Source organism: Lampetra planeri, chromosome 16, assembly GCF_965212315.1.
Source record: "Lampetra planeri chromosome 16, kcLamPlan1.2.h2, whole genome shotgun sequence".
Classification (NCBI taxonomy): Eukaryota; Metazoa; Chordata; class Hyperoartia; order Petromyzontiformes; family Petromyzontidae; genus Lampetra; species Lampetra planeri.
The window spans coordinates 13,318,691-13,337,817 of NC_136122.1; the positions used below are offsets into that span (position 1 = coordinate 13,318,691).

General features: G+C 53.9%; 1 protein-coding gene across 9 annotated transcripts in view; it reads right to left on the reverse strand.

The window, feature by feature from the left end:
- Positions 1-256: 256 nt before the first annotated feature.
- LOC144723085 (liprin-beta-1-like) overlaps positions 257-19,127 on the reverse strand; it is a 67,429-nt gene continuing 48,558 nt past the window's right edge. For 8 of the 9 annotated variants that reach the window (XM_078601667.1, XM_078601668.1, XM_078601663.1 and 5 more), the window contains 15 exons: positions 18,823-19,007; positions 18,509-18,569; positions 18,237-18,278; positions 17,432-17,591; positions 13,131-13,287; positions 12,345-12,479; positions 11,772-11,922; positions 11,420-11,531; positions 11,174-11,262; positions 10,821-10,940; positions 9,543-9,668; positions 8,442-8,630; positions 6,789-6,998; positions 4,174-4,239; positions 257-2,571 (listed from right to left, as the gene is read on the reverse strand). In XM_078601667.1, coding sequence (XP_078457793.1) covers positions 2,482-2,571; positions 4,174-4,239; positions 6,789-6,998; positions 8,442-8,630; positions 9,543-9,668; positions 10,821-10,940; positions 11,174-11,262; positions 11,420-11,531; positions 11,772-11,922; positions 12,345-12,479; positions 13,131-13,287; positions 17,432-17,591; positions 18,237-18,278; positions 18,509-18,569; positions 18,823-19,007 — 1,893 coding nt within the window. In that variant the 3' untranslated portion in view covers positions 257-2,481. The remainder of the gene's footprint in view (positions 2,572-4,173; positions 4,240-6,788; positions 6,999-8,441; positions 8,631-9,542; positions 9,669-10,820; positions 10,941-11,173; positions 11,263-11,419; positions 11,532-11,771; positions 11,923-12,344; positions 12,480-13,130; positions 13,288-17,431; positions 17,592-18,236; positions 18,279-18,508; positions 18,570-18,822; positions 19,008-19,127) is intronic. The other variant, XM_078601664.1, reaches the window with a different exon arrangement.

Below are 19,127 nucleotides of genomic sequence, written 5' to 3' on the forward strand. Positions count from 1 at the left end.
TTGTTTGGTTAAGGCATGCGGCTGTGTCGCCCACACACTGACGGACACAAAAGAGGCACTCTTACTTTGACTCACTTTGAGTCTCTATGCTGTTGTTAAACAAAACTGAGAAGAAACAAAAATGCAACTCTCCAAAGTTGACATTATTATTATTGTTACGATGGCGTGACCACCTCCTCTGCCGTCACGGACATAGCCACATAGCCGATGCGTGTGGTGCGACCCAAAACAAAAACAGCATCCTCAAAGCCCTCTGAACGTTTCTTTACAAATTTATTTAAAAATTTGCTTGAGGAAACACTTTGGTTCATTAAAATGCAGTTACCGGCGTTAACTTAAAAATGCGACAATTACTTCGTACGGACAACACACTGAATTTAAAGCGCCTCGGAAAATAATACTGAACGGTTGTCTGGGGCGGGGGGGGACACACACAACAAGTGAATATATAATTTTAAGTACATATATTATAATTATCACGAGCATATATTTTGTGTTAAAGTTGAGTGCGCAGCAATGCGTGGGGCAACAGAGCGGTGAGCGCCTGAGGCTCCGCACAAAGACGGACATTGTTTTGCTTTTCGACAGCTTCAACTTCGGGCAGACATTTCCAACAATCGCCAACTTTCCAAAGCAAGCGATCGTTGACGAGAACTTCTTTGGTTTCGCGTGAAATAAAAAAAAAATCGCAATGGCACGCGCGATGCGAGTCCGATGGCGCAATGCGTGTCACGTTACGTGTGCGTGTGTGTGTAGGTCGACTCAGCCTCAAATGAGTACCTGGTGCGATGTGTAAACATCGCCGCTCGGGAGACAAAGGCAGCCGGGCGTGGTGCTGGCCACCCACCCCCTCGTGTGCCGTGCCGGCCTTTATAGGTGCTCGCTAACAGCACTTGCCCCTACAGTCTGTTAAGGCTATACGGGGGATCTTTATCTTTGTGCGTGCGTGTGCGCGTGTGTGTCTGCGCGTGTGCGTGTGTTTAACATGCGCGGTGCGGTAGTGTAGTGGTTAGCGCACTGCACTACGAAGCCGGCACCCGAGTTCGATTCCCACTAACGGCCAACATCGGTGACGAGTATCTGAACCGGTCCTGGGCATCCCCGAAGTCGACTCGGCCTCAAATGAGTACCTGGTGTGGTGTGTAAACATCCCCACTGGGAAGACAAAGGCGGCCAGGCATGGTGCTGGCCACCCCCCACCCCCTCGTGTGCCGTGCCGGCATTAATTAGGTGCTCGCTAACAGCACTTGCCCCAACAGTCTGTTAAGGCTACACGGGGGATTTTAGTTTTTTTGTTTAACATGCCATGATATCGTTGTCATCGTGCTTGTGATCGTTGGTAGCTCAAGGTAATCCACTTTCATCTTGTAGGCTTCACGCGATAAGCCCCCCCCCCCAAGGTGCGCTGGGAATCCGTTAAACCCACCGGGGTCACTTTTGCGCCGAATTCTTTGTAAGTCGAGCGGCCTACACGACGGCCGTTTACCCTGAAAGTCCACGTGCAAGTCACCTGAAGTAATCTCTCGCAAGAAAATAAATAAAGCTCCAAGCGATTTCCTGCTCGTGTGAGCACCGCGGCGTTGGTGCCCATCCCCTGCTTTACAGGTCCTGAGCCAGCGGTGGAAAGTCCACACGCCTGTGGCGGGGGTGAGTCTTGACCGTCAGGCAAACCACCGTTGATCTTCCCCACAGAGTGGTGCTCATTTTACCGACCGCGGAGGGATGATGATGTGGGATGAGTCAACCCCGCAGCCAGGATTGGATCTCGCAACCCCTAACGCCGAGTCGCGTGGCTGGCTGGTGGACAGTGATTTATGAAATGACAAACACAGACACAACGGACGTCCACACAACATAAATAGGTGTTACAGCGTTCTCGCAATAATTTACCTCTCACCGCGCGTGTCCCGGACAAGACTGCCGGCACAGAGCGGCAGGTTCACGATTCGTACCCCCCTCCCACCCATAACTTTGTGATTCCATGAATTGTCATTGCTTGAGGTTCGCCGTTTAATTCTCCATCAGCCTTCAGTGGCTGGTTGGGGGGCTGTGTGGGGGAGGGGGCATAACAGGTGAGAGCACATTGCGAACAACCGAGAATAAAACACGAGCGATTCGGCGGAGCGTGTGGCACGAACGTCGAGAGTTGATTTTGATTTTCGACCGACGAATCGACCGTTGCGTACACGCGAAGTTGTTTTTTTTTCCCCGCTGCTAATCTTTTACGCTCGATGCCTTAAAACCGCGCGTACCTGGCGGCCCGGATTTGGACCGATCTTTCTCAAGGTATTGTCATTTGGGCTTCTCAGGCTTTGAGTCGATCTTGACGTCTTAAGAAGTCTTTGCCCGCAGCAGCGATCAGCAGCAGCTGTCTCACCCAGCGAGCGGGCGGGTGAGCGGGCGAGCGGGTGATCGGGCGGGCGGGCGAGCGGGCGAGCAGCCGAGCGGGCGAGGTTGGTGGTGGGGAGCCCGTCCTGGACGTCACTTGTGAGGGGGGTCCCAGTTCGAGCGACCGCTGCCAGGCCTTGCCCGACCGGGCCTCGTGGAGGCCCCGTCCTCCGCCAGGAGACTCTGTGTGGAGCGGTGAGGTCACGACGTGAGCATCAGCTGCTACACAGCGACAATCATCATCCTCATCATTACAGTGTCCTATGGGAAGAAATCACAAGGAACCGTTAGAATGACTCGGTAAAGAAGACTCGGGATACATGTGAGAAAAGCAACACATTGTGAACAACAAGTCTGCGAAATGGTCCGAGGTACCAGTCGGTGGAACACATCTGGAACACTCGGGGAAACGTTTCTTTCTTTTCCATTCGTGCATTCATCCACACAGGTTATGACGAGGTGAGAGGCATCTCCGACTACTGACCACGCCTTCTCCATGGGGGACTTGAGTCGTGTCAATGTTAAAACTTGCTCTAAAAGGTCCGTGACGGCGGCTCTCTTGTGTGTACCCTGTCAATCCGATGCTGGACGAGGGCCTCCCCAAGACGTGGGGGTTATTTGACCATATTTCACCGCACTGGTTATTGCGAGTTGAAGGTGAGCAGCATAGACGTGGAAGTGCAACAACAGATGTTTTTCTATTCTGCCCTCTGTTGCCTATAAGGACGCCATGCAGCCTCTAACAACCAGCTGTGCATGGTGGTCATCCGATGCAAGCACTATCCAAGCTCCGCCCTGCTTAGCTTCGAAGATCTGCCATCTGGTGGCAACACGTGGAAGGAAACGTATTGCACGGGACTAGCTGGATCATTATCTCAATGCCTTGGCAATGTTTACGCGGCTCGCTCTGACATGGGTCACATACAATTATTGTTAAAGGGCTGATCGTAGCACCCACATGTTTGCACAGTGCGCGCTGTCAGTTCAGGAAAGGAGGCCGGACACGTTTACAGTGTTGAATAAAAAGAGCAGAGTGTGCAGAGAAGCATGAAGAGGTGGCACTTGCTTGAAATTAAATCAAGCGACAGACAACACGTGTGAGTAAGACAACGCACGCCGGTTGAGGACATCATTGTGATGGACTGGGACGAAAAATGGGCCCAGGCATTTGTAAAGACACAGCGGCCCAAAATGCCGTGCGATCTCACTGGCCCATTTGGGGCTGGTTCCAAAAACGCAAATGGGCTGGTGAAGAAGAATCTTTGGACTTCGTGCCAACTGAGAGCCTAAATAATTAATTAAGCAATTAAGCATACATGTTGGAGGTAATACAATATTTAAATAGATTTTTTTTTTACTATGATCACATTTTCAATTTCCCCACACAGACTGGCCCACTGCCTCTCGGAATGGACCGTCCCACCGGGCATTTGCCCCATGGACTGCTGCCCTATGGCCAGCCCATGCCTGGACATCACATTGACTGGTGAGACAGGTGAAGGGGCTTGGACCGGACGCGTGAAGGTCAGATTGGACAGCGGCCGGTGGTCGAGACGAACGGCCGAGGGAGGAAATGCGCCCGAGAGGACCTCCGCTGTGGAAATAGAGCGATGAAACTCGGCCAGTGTGAGGGTGCTCAGTGGATGGCGGGACTGTGTGAGGGATGGCGACGGCTTGGGCGGGAGGTGTTCATGGCTGATGGTGATGCTCGACGGTGATGATGATGACTAAGAGTCGGACTCGCAATCGGAAACATCAGGGGGGGTCACGCGTGCAGTCACTCACGGTGAGGTTGATCAGCTCCTGCGAGAAGGCGCCTATCTGCCTGACAGTCCCTTCCGACACATTCACCTATCGGGGGGTAGGACAGAGATGTGTTCAGCAAAGATGTGAGAAACGTGGTCGGAGGTGCGTCCTAAATAGGTAGAACAGCTCAGAGATGGAGATGTATTCAGCAGAGACGGAGTCACAAGAGGAGAGATATCGGAGATCTATTCCAAAGTGACACACAGGAGCTTTATTTGGCATAAGAATATGATATTTAAGAGAGAGTAGCAATATGCAATGATTGTAGATGTGAGAAATAGAACATATACAGAGAGATGTAAAGAACAAGCATGTGGGTCTGAGGCTGTAGTCATTCACCCAGCTAGGCCCCACCCACCACTCACCCCCACATCACATCACTTCAGAGCATGCATCGTGATAAATACAATTCATCAGCTTAATGATTTCGCGTGTGAAACCAAATTAAATTAAACGTGTTCAGCTTCATTTAATTTCACAACATTATGAGTTTAAGGAGTTTTTACTGCGCGGTGAGCTGTTGTGTGACCGGTGTGCGAGTGACTGCTCGCGGACCGCACTCGTTCCACGCCTCTCGGTTGGGTGTAGCCCACGGGGTCGACAACCTGCGGCTCCGTCGCCACGTGCGGCTCTTTAAAAGGGATGCTTCTTGGCTCCCGGTACTACAATTGCAAAATAACAAAAAAAACCCTGCCAATTATTTTAGATGAGCGGCGAACGTCCAAAAGCCCAACGACGACTTGTAATGCGGCATTACAAATCATTGTGCTGTGTGCTTTTCTTTAAAAAAGTAGTAAAAAAAGTGGTTTAACGTTAGATTTGAAGCTTTCGTGACTGCAAGGAATCATATTCTTAGGTTATTTCGGTAAAGTCACGTAGGTAAAACATCAAAATTAATAAAAATAAAATAAAAAATCACGACGTTTCGGAGGCAACACAAGTCTGCTGCACACGCGTCCAAGCCGTCGTCCATCCTTTTGGCCCCGCCCCCCTCCCCCTCCCGATGCGTTGTACTTAGCACTCCGTGCCGTCTTTGAGCCCCGCCCCCCTCCCTCCCGATACGTTCCATTCATTGGCTACCACATTCTGATGAGCTCCCCCCCCCCTCTCCTCCCCCCTAAACTTGCTTATAAGGGATTACATCTTGAATCATTGCCTCACTTGATGCAGCTAATCCGGCTGTGACGGTCCCACCTGATGACGGAGACTTGTGTTGCCTCCGAAACGTCGTGATTTTTTATTTTATTTTTTATTTATTTTGATGTTTTACCTACGTGACTTTACCGAAAAAACCTAAGAATATGGTTTAACGTTACTCGCTAAGTACCGTATTCACGTGCATTGGGGCTCTCCATTTGTTGAGGTTTTTTTTTCACTCAATTCGAAGAAAACGGCTCCACTTGTTATTTCTGTTGCCGACCCTCGGCTGGGTTTAGCCGTTTGTGGGGCGGGGATGTCGTGGCGTGGTGATGTCATAGAGCGGTGATGTCATAGAGCGGTGATGTCATAGAGCGGTGATGTCATAGAGCGGTGATGTCATGAGCGGTGATGTCATAGAGCGGTGATGTCATGAGCGGTGATGTCATAGAGCGGTGATGTCATGAGCGGTGATGTCATAGAGCGGTGATGGATGTTGCGATGTGACGACGCATTCGCGTGATCCGTGCGATCTCATCGGCCCATTTGGGGCTGGGCCCAAAACACACAAATGGGCCGGTGAGGAAGAATCTTTGGGGCTGCCGAATACATGAGGCCTTAATGCCAACTGAGGGCACAAATAAGCAATGAAGTGTACACATTAGAGCTAATAAAATATTTGAATAAATGTTTAAAATTTTACTTTCATCACACTTTCCATTTGCCCACACAGACCGGCCCACCGCCTCTCGGAATGGACCGGCCCACCGGCCATTTGCCCCGTGGGCTGCTGCTGCCCTGTGGTCAGTCCGGGGCTTGGATACCGCTGTTTGAAGCAGAGTGGACCGTGGATGCGTGCCCATGTCGCGGTCCAGATTTGCCAATTTTGAAAAATGTCACCGCAAAATACCGAATTTGGTAAAACCAAGCAGCAACGTCGGCCCCCTCCCTCCTGTGAAACCACCAGCGACGAGACCCGCCTGGCCAGCACAGCAGCGCCTGCCTTCGCGGTGACAGCCTTGCACTATAACAATGGCGGGAATATCAATTAGTCCTAAATCACTTTTTAGTTTGGGCAGCAGCCCTGCTTGAAGGCCACACACACACACCGACTAATCCAACAAACAAATGACACTGGACGTACCCAACCTCGTGCCATCGTGTAAGCGAAAGCAGGGTCTGGTTAGTACTCGGAAGGGGAGCCGGCATGGGGAATACTCGGTGTTGTGGGCTCGTGTTGCTCGGCAACGAGGACATGACAGCACCACAACGGATTGTTGAATCTGTCTGTGCAGGAGCTTTGCGCGTTATCTCGATTGTATGTAAGGCTATGATTATTATTATTATCATCTAATGAAATATTGCTGAGGAGAAACGCATGCTGGGGAATCGGCACATAATCCCGTGCGTGCTCGCGATTAATTTACCCGTTTCTATTTATTTATTATATTAGTTACCCGGGGCAGGCAGGGCTGGGCGAGGCCGTCGCGGGAGTCCGGATCCGGGCTGCTGCTCCGCTCCGGGTCTCCGTCGGCCCGGCCCAGCTCCAGGGGACACAGCAGCTCCTCCGGGTCTTCCAGGATCCCCGTCGAGCCCCCCCCACCGCCCGAGCACCCCCCCTTGCGGCGCCGCCCGCCCCCCAGCGCCGCGAACACCAGCCGCTTGGGCTGCGTGCAGCGCAGACAGCGTGGCCACTCAATAACACTGGGAATATTATAATAATAGCGCTCTTCTAACAGGGGGGAGGGGCCCGGCTCCAGGCCCCCCCACTTAAAACTGGTCCTAACCCGACTTGTGCCACAACCAGCCACGGAGGCTGAGCGGTAAGAGCGAGCGGCTCGCAAATGGAAGGTTCCGAGTTTAATGCCTGTTTGGGGAAAATGTGTCGTTAAACCCACCACCACCCGGCACAGCCAATTAGTAAGGGTTGTCACGTCAACAAAACGTGGCAATTAGTGACTGCTTCAACATGCCGGTGTGTTGGAGAGTAAACCCACAACATTTGTAATGTTGTGGATTTACATTTATAATCTTTTTCCTCTCCAACAATGTTGGATAATATTGGTCATGAAAGCCGACGTGTTAAACTGACTCACCTGGTTGGGGGTTGACCTGGCCGGCCCATCATTATCCCTCCGGGGTCCATAAACTATCTACAGTTTTGTGGGGAAGTCAACCGTGGTTTTGCTACGGACATACTCTCACTCCCGCCATATGAACGTGGAATTTCCACCGGCTGACTCAAGGCCGTAAATGGGAGATGAGCACCGTCTCCATTTCTCTGCCCCCAGCGGCAGCTGTCCCTGCGTGGCACAAGGCAACTCAGGCCTGCATTGAGATTGCCCATTAGTCTGCCATTAGAGGGCAATGATTGCTATGGGTAAATCCCAGTGAGGTACGTTGCGAGTAATTTTTAGAACGTGGTAAAAATGTGGACCATAATGTCGGCACGCAATGGCCTCCTAATTCCGAATGACGTCACGGGATCTTTGCCGTAGAGTGTTCGAAGCGGACGGCGCACAGTGTTTTACGGTTAATGTGCCGGCAGTATTGACCAGGGCGGTTTGCCGGGTTGGAACCGCGAACCTCTGCAATGAGCGGCGAATGGGCAAACGCCGGCGGTAGGGTTAGGGTTAGGTAGGGTCATGTAGAGTTATGGTTAGGTAGGGTTTGGGGTAGGTAGGGTTTGGGGTAGGTAGGGTTTGGCTTAGGTAGGGTGTGGGTTAGATAGAGTCAGGTACGGTTAAGTAGGGTTTGGCTTAGGTAGGGTTATGGTTAGGTCGGGTTAGGGGGGAAAGGCGCAGCCCTGCAACTGCCTGCTCAAGCACCTGCTAGAAGGAGCTCCAGAGAGCCCCTCTAGAGCTCCTGTGGATCCCAACCTGGGGTCCACGGACCACGAGCGAACCAAACAATCGAACGAATGAACATCGGAACAAACGATCTCACAATTGGATGAACAATGGTATGAACAAATGAGAAAATGAACAATCGAACGAATGAACAACCGATCCAACGATCAGAGGAACGATGGAATGAACAAATGAACGATGGAACGAACGGACGGCCGATCAAACAAACAACGTAACGGCCGATCGAGCAGCCGCCCTCACCTTGACCTTGGCGGTGGTTGAGAGCGGGGAGTAGTGGGCCGTGTCCATGACTTCGCGCTTGGCCCTCTGCGCCTCGCGGCCCACCAGCAGGCTGAAGCTGGTGCTCAGGTGGCGGCGCAGCAGCGTCTTGCTGGGCGGGATGCTCAGCAGGCTCGCCAGCGTCTCAACGCTGAAGCGCGGCTCGAAGATCTGCGGCGGGGGTGGCGGGGGTGGCCGTGGTGGTGGTGGCAGCGGTCACGACACCACCCCGGGGTTATCGAGAGTTGACCGACATCGCCATAATCGTAATCGTGAAAATCTACATTGTATCGCGTGACATCATTGGGGCGGCAAGGTGCTAATAACTCACTTACACTCAGTGCTCACTGTCACTAGAAACACTTGAACTCAAGAAACATTCGCACACACGAGCAGATCCTAAATCCGACTCTCCGAGGAGCAAAGAGCCCAACTCGACAGAGCTCACCAGTTCATCGTAGCAACATTCGCCGTTCCTACAGGATGGCGGCTCCGGGCCTGGTACAGGATATGTGCAGATGTTGAACACTAACGCGTGTCGCGAAGCGTTGTATCATCCACTCGAGTAGATTATGGGTAGGCGGTAAGGTGGTGGTGTCAGTGCAGTGGTAAACGCTCGTGCCTCACAGCAAGAAGGTGGCCTGGGTTCGATTCCCGAATGGGGGTCCTCTCTGTGTAGAGTTTGTATAATTATCTCTCTCCTCCTGCTCTGCAGGGGCTGAGTCGGTGTGTTAGTGAGATTGAGAAATTGCGAGTGAGTGGAGTTTGTACGTTCCCTCTCTCCCCCTGTTCAGCATGGGTTTCCTCCGGTTTCTCCGGTTTCCTTCTCCCATAGCTTAAACAAAAAAAAAACCCAGATGCAATGTCACCAAAACATCTCACTGCTGAATAATCACCTGCAAATCCACTCAATTGGGATCACATGCAGCAGCAGCAGCAGCAACAACATCGCTCACTACTGCGAATAACTCGGCACGACCCTCCTGCAGGAAAACTCTGGAGACTCGGCGAGACTTTCCTGGACATGCGATGGTCAAAAATAAATACACTTATAATAATCCTCTTGGCGATGGCGCGACTTACCAGGAGTCCACCGTGAACGCCGCTGCCACGCAGGTTGGTCGCGTACTCGGCGAGGTCGATCTGCTTCATCCACTCCATGAGCCGCTGGTTGGACCAGCGGTAGACTCCCGTTGTGGACGACTTCCCCTGGGTGAGATTAATAATCAGAATAATGACAATACCAAGGACGTAAACTCGTAACACCGCACCGCCGCAAAGTGTCCACTCGTCGCTCTCCTAGAGAGAGGCGTGACGGGGAACCGCAGACGAGCGGGAAGGGCAGCGACGCGGTGACGAGCTGGCGTTACCAACAATTGCCCAAGCTCTGCGGTCCCCTGTATATTGAGACATTTTTCTTCATTGCAAGGCACGCGGGCCACTGGCGGCCCCTGCTGGCCTTTATTAGTGCGGCCCCTGCGTGCGGCCCCCGACAATGCAGAACAAGTGAGAATACCCCCATCATCATCCTGCTGCTGTCAGATCCGCAAATGGTTTCAAATCTGTGGCGGCCCTCAAACTGACGATGTCTCATCGGCACTAGTGCCCCCCCCCACCCCTCTGAAAATTAGTGAAGAACGCTGTACTAAGGTGTGTTATCATTAAATTGACGGAGCGATGACATCATAATTGTGGGAGGAAACCCACGCACGACATTAGCTTGTTTTCCCGCTGAGTTTGTGTTGTTGTGTTGTTGTGTTGTTGTGTTGTTGTTCTGTGTTGTTGTTCTGAACGGAGTTGTTGAACGGACGGACTGTTGCCCGACACCAGAACAACCACAGCCCAAAGTGCGGGATGTTTTACATAGCACACCAGGTACTCATTTTAGGCTGAGTCGACCTGGGGGTGGGAGCAGGGGGCCAGGACTGGTTCAGGTATTCTCTCGCTGGTGTTTGCCATGGCCGGGAATTGAACTCGGGTCGCCGGGTTCATATGGCAGTGTGGTGACCACTGGAAAATATAACGACAAAGATCCCCCATATAGCCTGTAACAGACTGTTGGGACGAGTCCTGCTAGCGAGCACCTAATGAAGGCCGGCACGGCACACAAGGTGGTGGATGGCCAGCACCGGACCCAGCTGCCTTTGTCTCCCGAGTGATGATGCTTACACGCACCAGATACTCATTTGAGGCTAAGTCGACCTAGGGGAGGCCCTGGACCGGTTAAGATAATCCCTACAGGTGTTGGTGGCCGTAAGAGTGGGAATCGAACTCGGGTCGCCGGGTTCGTAACACAGCATGCTCACCGCCACACCACCTCTTCCCACGACCGCTAACCACTGCGGCCCCCTTGAGCCTCACCTCCGGGGCGGAGCGGATGAGGCAGTCCGGCTGGAAGTGGTTGAGTCGGAGCACCTGCACCGCACGCTTGATGCTCAGGTGGTGCAGCAGGTTCGTTACCTTGAGCAGCAGCAGGTCCTCCTGGTGGCGCACGGAGACACGCGGCGGTCAACGTGGAGGTGGGGGGGGCGGTGTCATGTGGTGGTGGTGTCATGTGGTGGTGGTGGTGTATCGTGGTGGTAGTGTATCGTAGTGTTGGCGGTGTTGTATCATGGTGGTGTTATATCGTGGGTGGTGTATCGTGGTTGTGGTGGTGTCTCGTGCGGGGGTGTATGGTGGTGGTGTTGGTGGTGGGGTAGAGTGTGGTTGCTCACCGTGGTGATGTAGTGCAGCATCCGCCCGTCCATGCGTGCCTCGTGGAACTGCTCCTTGTACTGGGGCAGCCCAACGTCGTCCAGCCAGCCTGGGGCACAGCAGCAGCAGCAGCAGCCGCCACACACGCGGGTGCAGGGGGAGCGGCGGCGCAGCGGTTAGCGCGCTGCACGAGGAACCGGGAGGCTTCGGTTCTACCTCCAGCCACGGCTAACATCGGTGGCACTCGGGTGTGGTGCAGGGCTTACGCGTCACCCAGGTGTGGTGCAGGTCATCGGTCCCCACTGCCTCTCCGGAGCCGAGCGCTTGCAGCGCCAGCGTGAGCTTCTTCCTGTGCAGGGGGTTCTTGAGCCCCAGCTCCTGCAGACACACACACACACAGTGTGCTGGGCCAAGCGCAGTTTGCGAATGCTGCTACGGCACTACACAAGGGGGTGGTGGTGGTGGTGGTCAGCACCACGTCAGGCCACCCGTCCTCCATGTCCGATGATTTGACGCTTAACAAATGATGGGTGGTACTTTGACGCCGATCACGATGACGCTGCCGGGTGTGTTTACATGCCATTCACACGCGTGCTTGCGCTCGTGCACGCGGCCTACCCGCTCCAGGTCCTCCGTCGTGGCCCGCAGCAGCGTGTCCCCTCGCACCACCCACTGCCGCGCCAGGCCCACGCAGGCGCCCAGGCCCAGCTCGCTGAGCCAGCCGCACACCTGCTCCACCCCCCAGCTGGCGAAGGGGGTCTCCAGCTCCCTGGAGGTCGGGGAGCAGGCAGGGAGGGGCGGGGTACGTGGTAGGAGATGCTTTGCGGACGAAGGTACGGGCCTCTCTACAGCACGTCCATTTCCAAACGGAAATGGCCGTCTTGGGGAATGGCAGAGGCAGCGTTTGGCTCATGGCAATTGGTGGTGGTGAAGCAGTAAAGGAACCGTATAAAAAGGGGGGCCCCCTCAAACAATGAGGGCCCCCCACCCCCAAGCTTAGTTGGGAAGCGTTTAAGAAATGATCGGCGTAAATCAGCTCCAGTCGACGAATCCGTCGCTTCGCTACATGCCGCCAGTCGCGCCCCCGTGGCCGGACATCTGTGAAAAAGAGCTCTTCTCGCTCATCGGAATTTTCCGCTATGAATAAATCTGATTCGGATTCTGAGCGCCGCTGCTGGCGGCAGGCGTCACCTGCTGCCCGCCCTGCGCAGGTTCCGGGGCCAGCCGAGCGAGGGGCCTACGGTGGCGCGCAGACCCCCCCGCAGGAACTCCTTCTCTGGGCCCCCCACTTCCCCCGCGAGGCCCGCGGACTGCGTGCGTCGTAGCCTGGGGGCGGCGGAGGGGGTGGTGGTAGGGAGAGGCGGAGACAGGTGGAGAGAGAGGCAAAGGGAGAAGTCGGGGAGAGTCAAGGAGAGCGATCGTGAGCGAGGCAAGCCAAGCAGGTAAACGAGCCCGTCCTGAGCCACGATTGGCAATGAGCCCGCGGAGCTGACGGCACCTCGCTGGGCCGCGTCCTCCACCGCACGGTGGGCTTGGCACGTCGGGCGCAGCGCCACGCGCTGTCCGCCACGTGACGAACGCAACAGCGATGTTGATGACAATGATGATGATGGTTGTCATAGTGATAACAATGACGATGATAACGACAATGATGATGATAATTGTAATGGCGATAACGACGGGAATGCTGATGACAACAACTACGATGAATTTTGACTTAAAACTTTCGTGACTGCAGGAAGTCGTATTCCTGGTTCTTTCGGTAAAGTCACGTAGATATAAAATAAAAATAAAATAAAATGAAAAAAATAATTAAAATAAAAAAGCAAAAAACCACGACGTTTCGATCTACATGACTTTACTGAAAGAACCAAGAATATGAACGACGATGATGATGGCTGTAATAACAATGACGACGATGATGACGGTAATGAAGGTGCTGGCACCGACGCCGCCGCCGCCGCCACTGCTGCTCACCTCCCAAAGAGGCGGCGGATGCCCTTGCCCTTCTTGCGAGCGTCACGGGTGGAGGGCGGTGGCGACGCGGGCGCCACCCCGACCCCCGCGGAGGGTGGCGACCCCTGGCCCCGCTCGGAGCCGCTGCGTGACCCCGGGGAGTAGCCGTTGGGCTCGCCTGCAGCACCCGGCCCAAGGTCAGGGTTCCACGCGTGGAGGGAAAAATAAAAAGTTCAATCCCCGCGCGTTCATTGTTAACCATTATTAACTATCATTAATATTACCGTCGCTTAGCCAGGTGAGACTCACCGAGTCTCAAGGCTTTATTCTCAGGAGGGTCCTGCCACATTTTCGCAGCAGGGAGCCGCTGCTCTGTGGAATCCCAATTGAGTGATTTGAAGGTGATATTTCAGTTTTGGGATGTTTCCTGGCCAATACTCCCTGAACTGTACGGTTTTTATTTAGCTATGGGATGAAACTGGAGAACCCAGAGGAAACCGATGCAGAACAGGAAGAGTGAGAGAATATACAAACTCCACACAGAAAGGAGCCCCAGTCGGGAATTGAACTCAGGCCACCTTCTTGTTGTGAGGCAGGAGTGGTTACCACCGCACTGCCACCACCACCACCACCACCATCACCCTGCCACCACCACCCTGCCACCACCACCACCACCCTGCTGTCTACCCAAGATCCACGCACGCGTGGATTACGCAAGGCTTTACAAACACGTGTTAGTCTTCGACATCTGCACATATCCTGTACCAGGCGCCGACCCACCATCCTGCGGCAATGGCGAATGTTGTCAAGGGGAGCAGGTGGGCACAGTCAGGAGTTGGGCTATTTTGCTCCTCGGAGAGTCGGATCTAGAATCTGCTCGTGTGTGCGAATGTTTCTTGCGTTCACGTGTTCTAGAGTGGCGAGGTTATAGTTTTAGTGAGGAGTGCTGATGTACGTGACTCATTGTTTCCTCTGGTTCGTGTGTGTGTGTGTTCGAGCTGTGGCAATACAAGTTTGATCAATGTGGCCGTGTTTCCATCAGCTGAGTCGCCAATAGCAACCCAACTTATTTACTAAAGTTTTGCTCAAATTAGATCATCTTTACAGGAGTTATCGCCCCCCACCCCCATTACAAATGGACAGACGGACAGAGCTATCCCGTAAAGAATTTCAACCCTCATTTTTTCAAGTTGATGTTGTTGAACCAGGTAATGATTCAAGAGACCAGGATAGAGTCTCATTTGTTTCGTTGGCCTGGCTGGTCACCGAGAATTACAAAAAGCAAAACAAACAGAACACAAATTTTGATTTAAAGCTTTTGTGACTGCAGAGATTCATATTATCGGTTCTTTCGGTAAAGTCACGTAGAAGGGAAATAATAAAATAATATATGTATATTATTTATATTATTTTATTATTTCCCTTCTACGTGACTTTACCGAAAGAACCAAGAATATAAACAGAACACAGTAATGAAGCAAACTGTCGTCAGAACAAAAACTGAAACATCGGTTGGAAATAATAAAAAAAACACTCAAAATCGACCGCGGGCGCAGGCAGGCTGACGGTTCGTCTGGGCGAGCGAGCGATACTTTCGGACGTCACTGCCGACTGTGCCTGAGCACGGCTCTATGGACCAGGTCTGGGCACTAAGTGGCGGTAGAAGTCCAGGGTCGGACTCAGACTTTGATTGTTCCAGCTGCTGCGGAGGCTCCACCGAGCCAAGCGGCTCTGTTGCAAGGACGGCCACAGGCCAACGCCGTCGGCAGTGGCGGCAGCCACAGGACATCGCAGTTGCATTGAGATTCATAGAGTTGCATAGAGAGTCATAGTGTTACATAGTATTATATAATCTATAGCAAAGTTCTCGGTTAAGTGCAATGATTCCCACTCCTGCTCTATGTTTTTAGCAATGGAACGTCGCACGAGACATCACACAGAGCCACGCACACAGATGCACACAGAGCCACACAGATCCAGGCACACAGAAGCACACAAAGCCACACAGAGCCACGCACACCGACTCTGGCTTGTAAAGCGCTGGGGGTTAATGAGAGGGAGACGGGTGCATCACATCGGGTAGAGGAAGTGGCGTAGCGTGGGTTGCCAACGGAGTCAGAATCTTTCTTTAGACTGCATAGAGGAACCCGATGAGCCGTGAAGCTCTTTTTCACAGATGTCCAGTAGGGGTGGGTCAGCAAAGTTACAGCAACAAAATGATACAAAAACACAACAGGCGTGCAAAAAAAGAGAAAAGGTCAGCAAGCCACGGCAAAATAAATAAAGTGTACGAGTAAAAATTGCCTCAGCACATAAATTCTACCAGCCCCCATCCCTCAGGCTCGTGAGCCTCCGTGCGGTTGCACCGCCTGCACACTCGTTAGCGACGCCACCGAGGAGAGGGGGGAGCTTGTTAGGCAGGCGATCGTTACCTAGGGCGGGCGCGCTCGCACTCCGGTGACGATCTTTGACCACACGGAGCATCCGGGGGGGTCCAGAGGCAGTGCAGGAATAAGGGGTCGGGGTCAAGAGTTGAGGAGTAGGGTTTAGAATTGAGGATTTCAGGAGTCGGGATCAGGAGTCGGGATCAGGAGTAGGGTTTAGGGGTGGGGTTGAGGAGTGGGATTTAGGAGTAGTTACCAGGAATAAGGTTTAGGAGTGGATTTGAAGAGTGGGGTTGGGGAGTGTGGTTGGGGAGTGGGGTTGGGGAGTGGGGTTGGGGAGTGGGGTTCAGGAGAGGTGGGATCACCAGGGGCAGAGCAAGAGGAGGGTAGAAAACGGGTGTGAATAGCCGTGCGGCAAGTCGGTTCACAACCAATTAAGAGGTAACGCGCGAATAAAGCGGCAGAGGTCACGGACGGCAGAGGTCACGGACGGCAAAGGTCACGGACGGCAAAGGTCACAAACAGCAGAAGTCATGGACGCATTGCGAGCCTCTGGCAAGGAGGAACGATTTTAAGAGGCAAACTTGAGGCAAAAAATGTACCATTCCCGTAGGACGAGAAAATATTACCTCTTAATATCGCTATATATATACTTCACAAATGTAGGATCATTATCACTCCACCGATAGTTGAAGGCCACCCCATGCCATGTTTGCTCATGGATTTTTTTTTCTCTCCCATACTTCACCACCCTGGTCAGTGTGGGTTGCAAAAGTTCCGAGGCTCACGGAGGCTCAGGGCAGAACGCCGCCTGGCGGCCCCCCTCATTCATTGGCCACCTAATCCCCCATCCTGAGGCCCTCTCATCTCAAGTTGCCTCTTTTGCCTCCCCGCTCTGGGCGGCCTGCTCACCACCGACGTTCGCCATGGCCGGGAATCCAACAAGCCCGTGTAGCTGGGGTTCATAGCGCGGGGGGGAGGGGAGGGGGGGGCGTTACTACGTGCTGGCCTCGACACGATGGGGGCGGAGCGGGAAACTCGTGGAAGCTCTCCCTGGGGGCTTCGCGTCGCGCGAGAGAGCGCCGAGCCGAAGAGGTACAACGGGAAACTTACGGCGAGACGCCATCGGCATCGCGGAGACGCTGACCGCGCCTGGGGTTACGGGTCTCGCGTCGGCTTCAATCTTTTAGTTCCCGGGAAAAAAAGACTTCAAAGATACGACCACGAGCGTCGTTGTGGCCACGGCGACGTCGCTCCCATAGGTTTAATCGCGCGGTGTCGCAGATGCCCCCCGTATGGCCTCTAACAGACGGTGTAGCGAACGCCTGCACGGCACACGAGGGGTGTGCGTGGCCAACACCACGCCCGACCGCCTTTGTCTCTCCAGTGACAACTACACCATTTACTCAAATTAGAGGAGGCCCAAAACCGGTTCAGATGTTTGCCACTGTTCCTGGTCGTGAGCAGGAATCAAACTCGTCTCATGGGTTTTGTATCGCAGTGCGCAGAACCACTACGCTACAAGCATGCGCACACACACGCATGCACAGAAGATCCCCCAGTGTAGCCTTAACAGACTGTTAGCGAGCACCTGTGAGGGCTGGAACAGCACACGAGGGAGTGGGTGGCCACCACCACGACCTAGTGGCAATGTTTTTACATATCGCACTAAGTACTCAATTGAGGCTGAGTCGACCTAGGGGAGGCCCAGGACTGGTTCAGATAATCGTTGCTGGTGTTGACCGTGGACGGGAATCAAACTCAGCTTGCCGGGTTCATAGCGCAGCGCACTAACCGCTATCCTATCGCTCTCCACACACACACACACACGCATACACACACACGCACACACACACGCACGCACACACGCACGCGCACACACACGCACGCACACACACACACACGCACACACACACACGCGCACACACACGCACGCACCGAGGCTGCTGTCGGACCCGTGGTAGGAGTAGGCCCCGTCGTGCTGAGCGGTGGTGCGGAGTGTCCGTGGCGACTGGCCCAGCGGGCCCCCTGAGGGGTTCCCGCTGACTCGCTGCGCCGGCAGCGTCTGGTACTTGGAGCCGTTGGCGCCGGCCTTCGCCTGCCCCCAGGGGACCGAAACGATGGCGAGACAACAACGGAGTCATCGTTAATTGGGGGCCAGTGACGACGGAAGCCGAGCAGGGATTTGAGCCCGGATCGTGCTCGGATGGGCAACTCCCTGGGAATACCAAGTGTTGTAGGCTTGGTATGCGAGGAGGTCCGAAGATGGCAGTATAGCAAATTTATTTTTCCAATCCATCTGTGCGGGGATTTGAGTGTTTTGCCCTTGGTTTCCTCCCATGTGAAGCCAATCTCGCATTCCTGCGAATGGGGAACCATTCCTGCCCCTACCGGACATCTGTGAAAAAGAGCTTTACAGCTCATTGGATTCCTCCAATGTCAATACATATCCTCATTCTGATCTCAATCAATGGAGGCTTGACGTAAATCACCGCCATCATCATTGAATCTTCGGTTGTGGCCTGGTCGAACAAATTCAACTTGAAACTTGAACTTGAGACTCAGCGTAGCGCAGAACCGCGTCTTATCTGCCAATGGGCGGGGCGACCCCATTCGCATGGGCACCAGTAAACGTGGAACGTTGGGCCAACGTTGGGGGAACGTTGGGCCAACGGTTCCAACCACAGACGTCGTGACGTCAGCCCGACGTTGCCACGTCTACTGGGGGTGCGAGACGTGGTACCTTGTCGGCAGGATGCGGCACCATTGGCTCCCAAACAACACACTGCACGCGTGGCACACACGGCTGAGCGTTAACACAAAGCAGGCGCGCGGCACGGACGCAGCGCGGCGATCGCACCCAAAGCGTTAAGCAAATCAAATCACAAATGAACACACAACCGTTAGCACGAGCATCCATTAACTTAAAACAAACCAAACCAAAAAAAAATCAATGGAGAAAAATAAAAGCGTGCGGAATGGGGCGTGTTGCGATGGTGACAAAGAGTGCCCCACCTTATCGCCGGACTCGGTCCGCAGATCCTCCAGGCTGTTGGACCTGTGCCGGCAGGGAGACCTGCGGGAGGGAGACGGTAGACTGCGCGTCGGTGGGGCCACATCGGTAACCTCAGTTGCATCGTCATGATGTCCGATGTTTCACTCCACCTGTTGGAAGCTCCTCCAGGAAATTCAGCTCCTTCATTCTCCTGAATTCCCGAACAAGCTCCCAGCACGTGGCGCGAACCGTCGGACATCGTGTCCAAGGAGATGCGGTGGGTACGACGGCAAAGCGCATTGGAGCGAGAGCACGTCAAGCCGCCGTTGGGTACCTGTTGTCGTAGGGCGAGGGGTCACGTGTGGCCCGGGAGGTCGGATGGGAAGGCCCTGACCCCTCGGCCGCCTCCGGCGCCGGGGGGAAGGGCCTGCCTCGGTCGCGGGGGGCAAGGCGACCCCCCAATTCCTGCGCCTCTCTATAGGCCTCCAAAGCCTCGTGCAGCTCTGAGATCTTGCGGTCCTAGGGAGGGAAGCGTATGCCTCACCGACTGCACCGTAAACCCGACAGCTGCTACAAGGGTAACTATTCACTTGCCGATAAAAATAAAATGTAAAGGATGTCATTCTCATCGTAAAATGA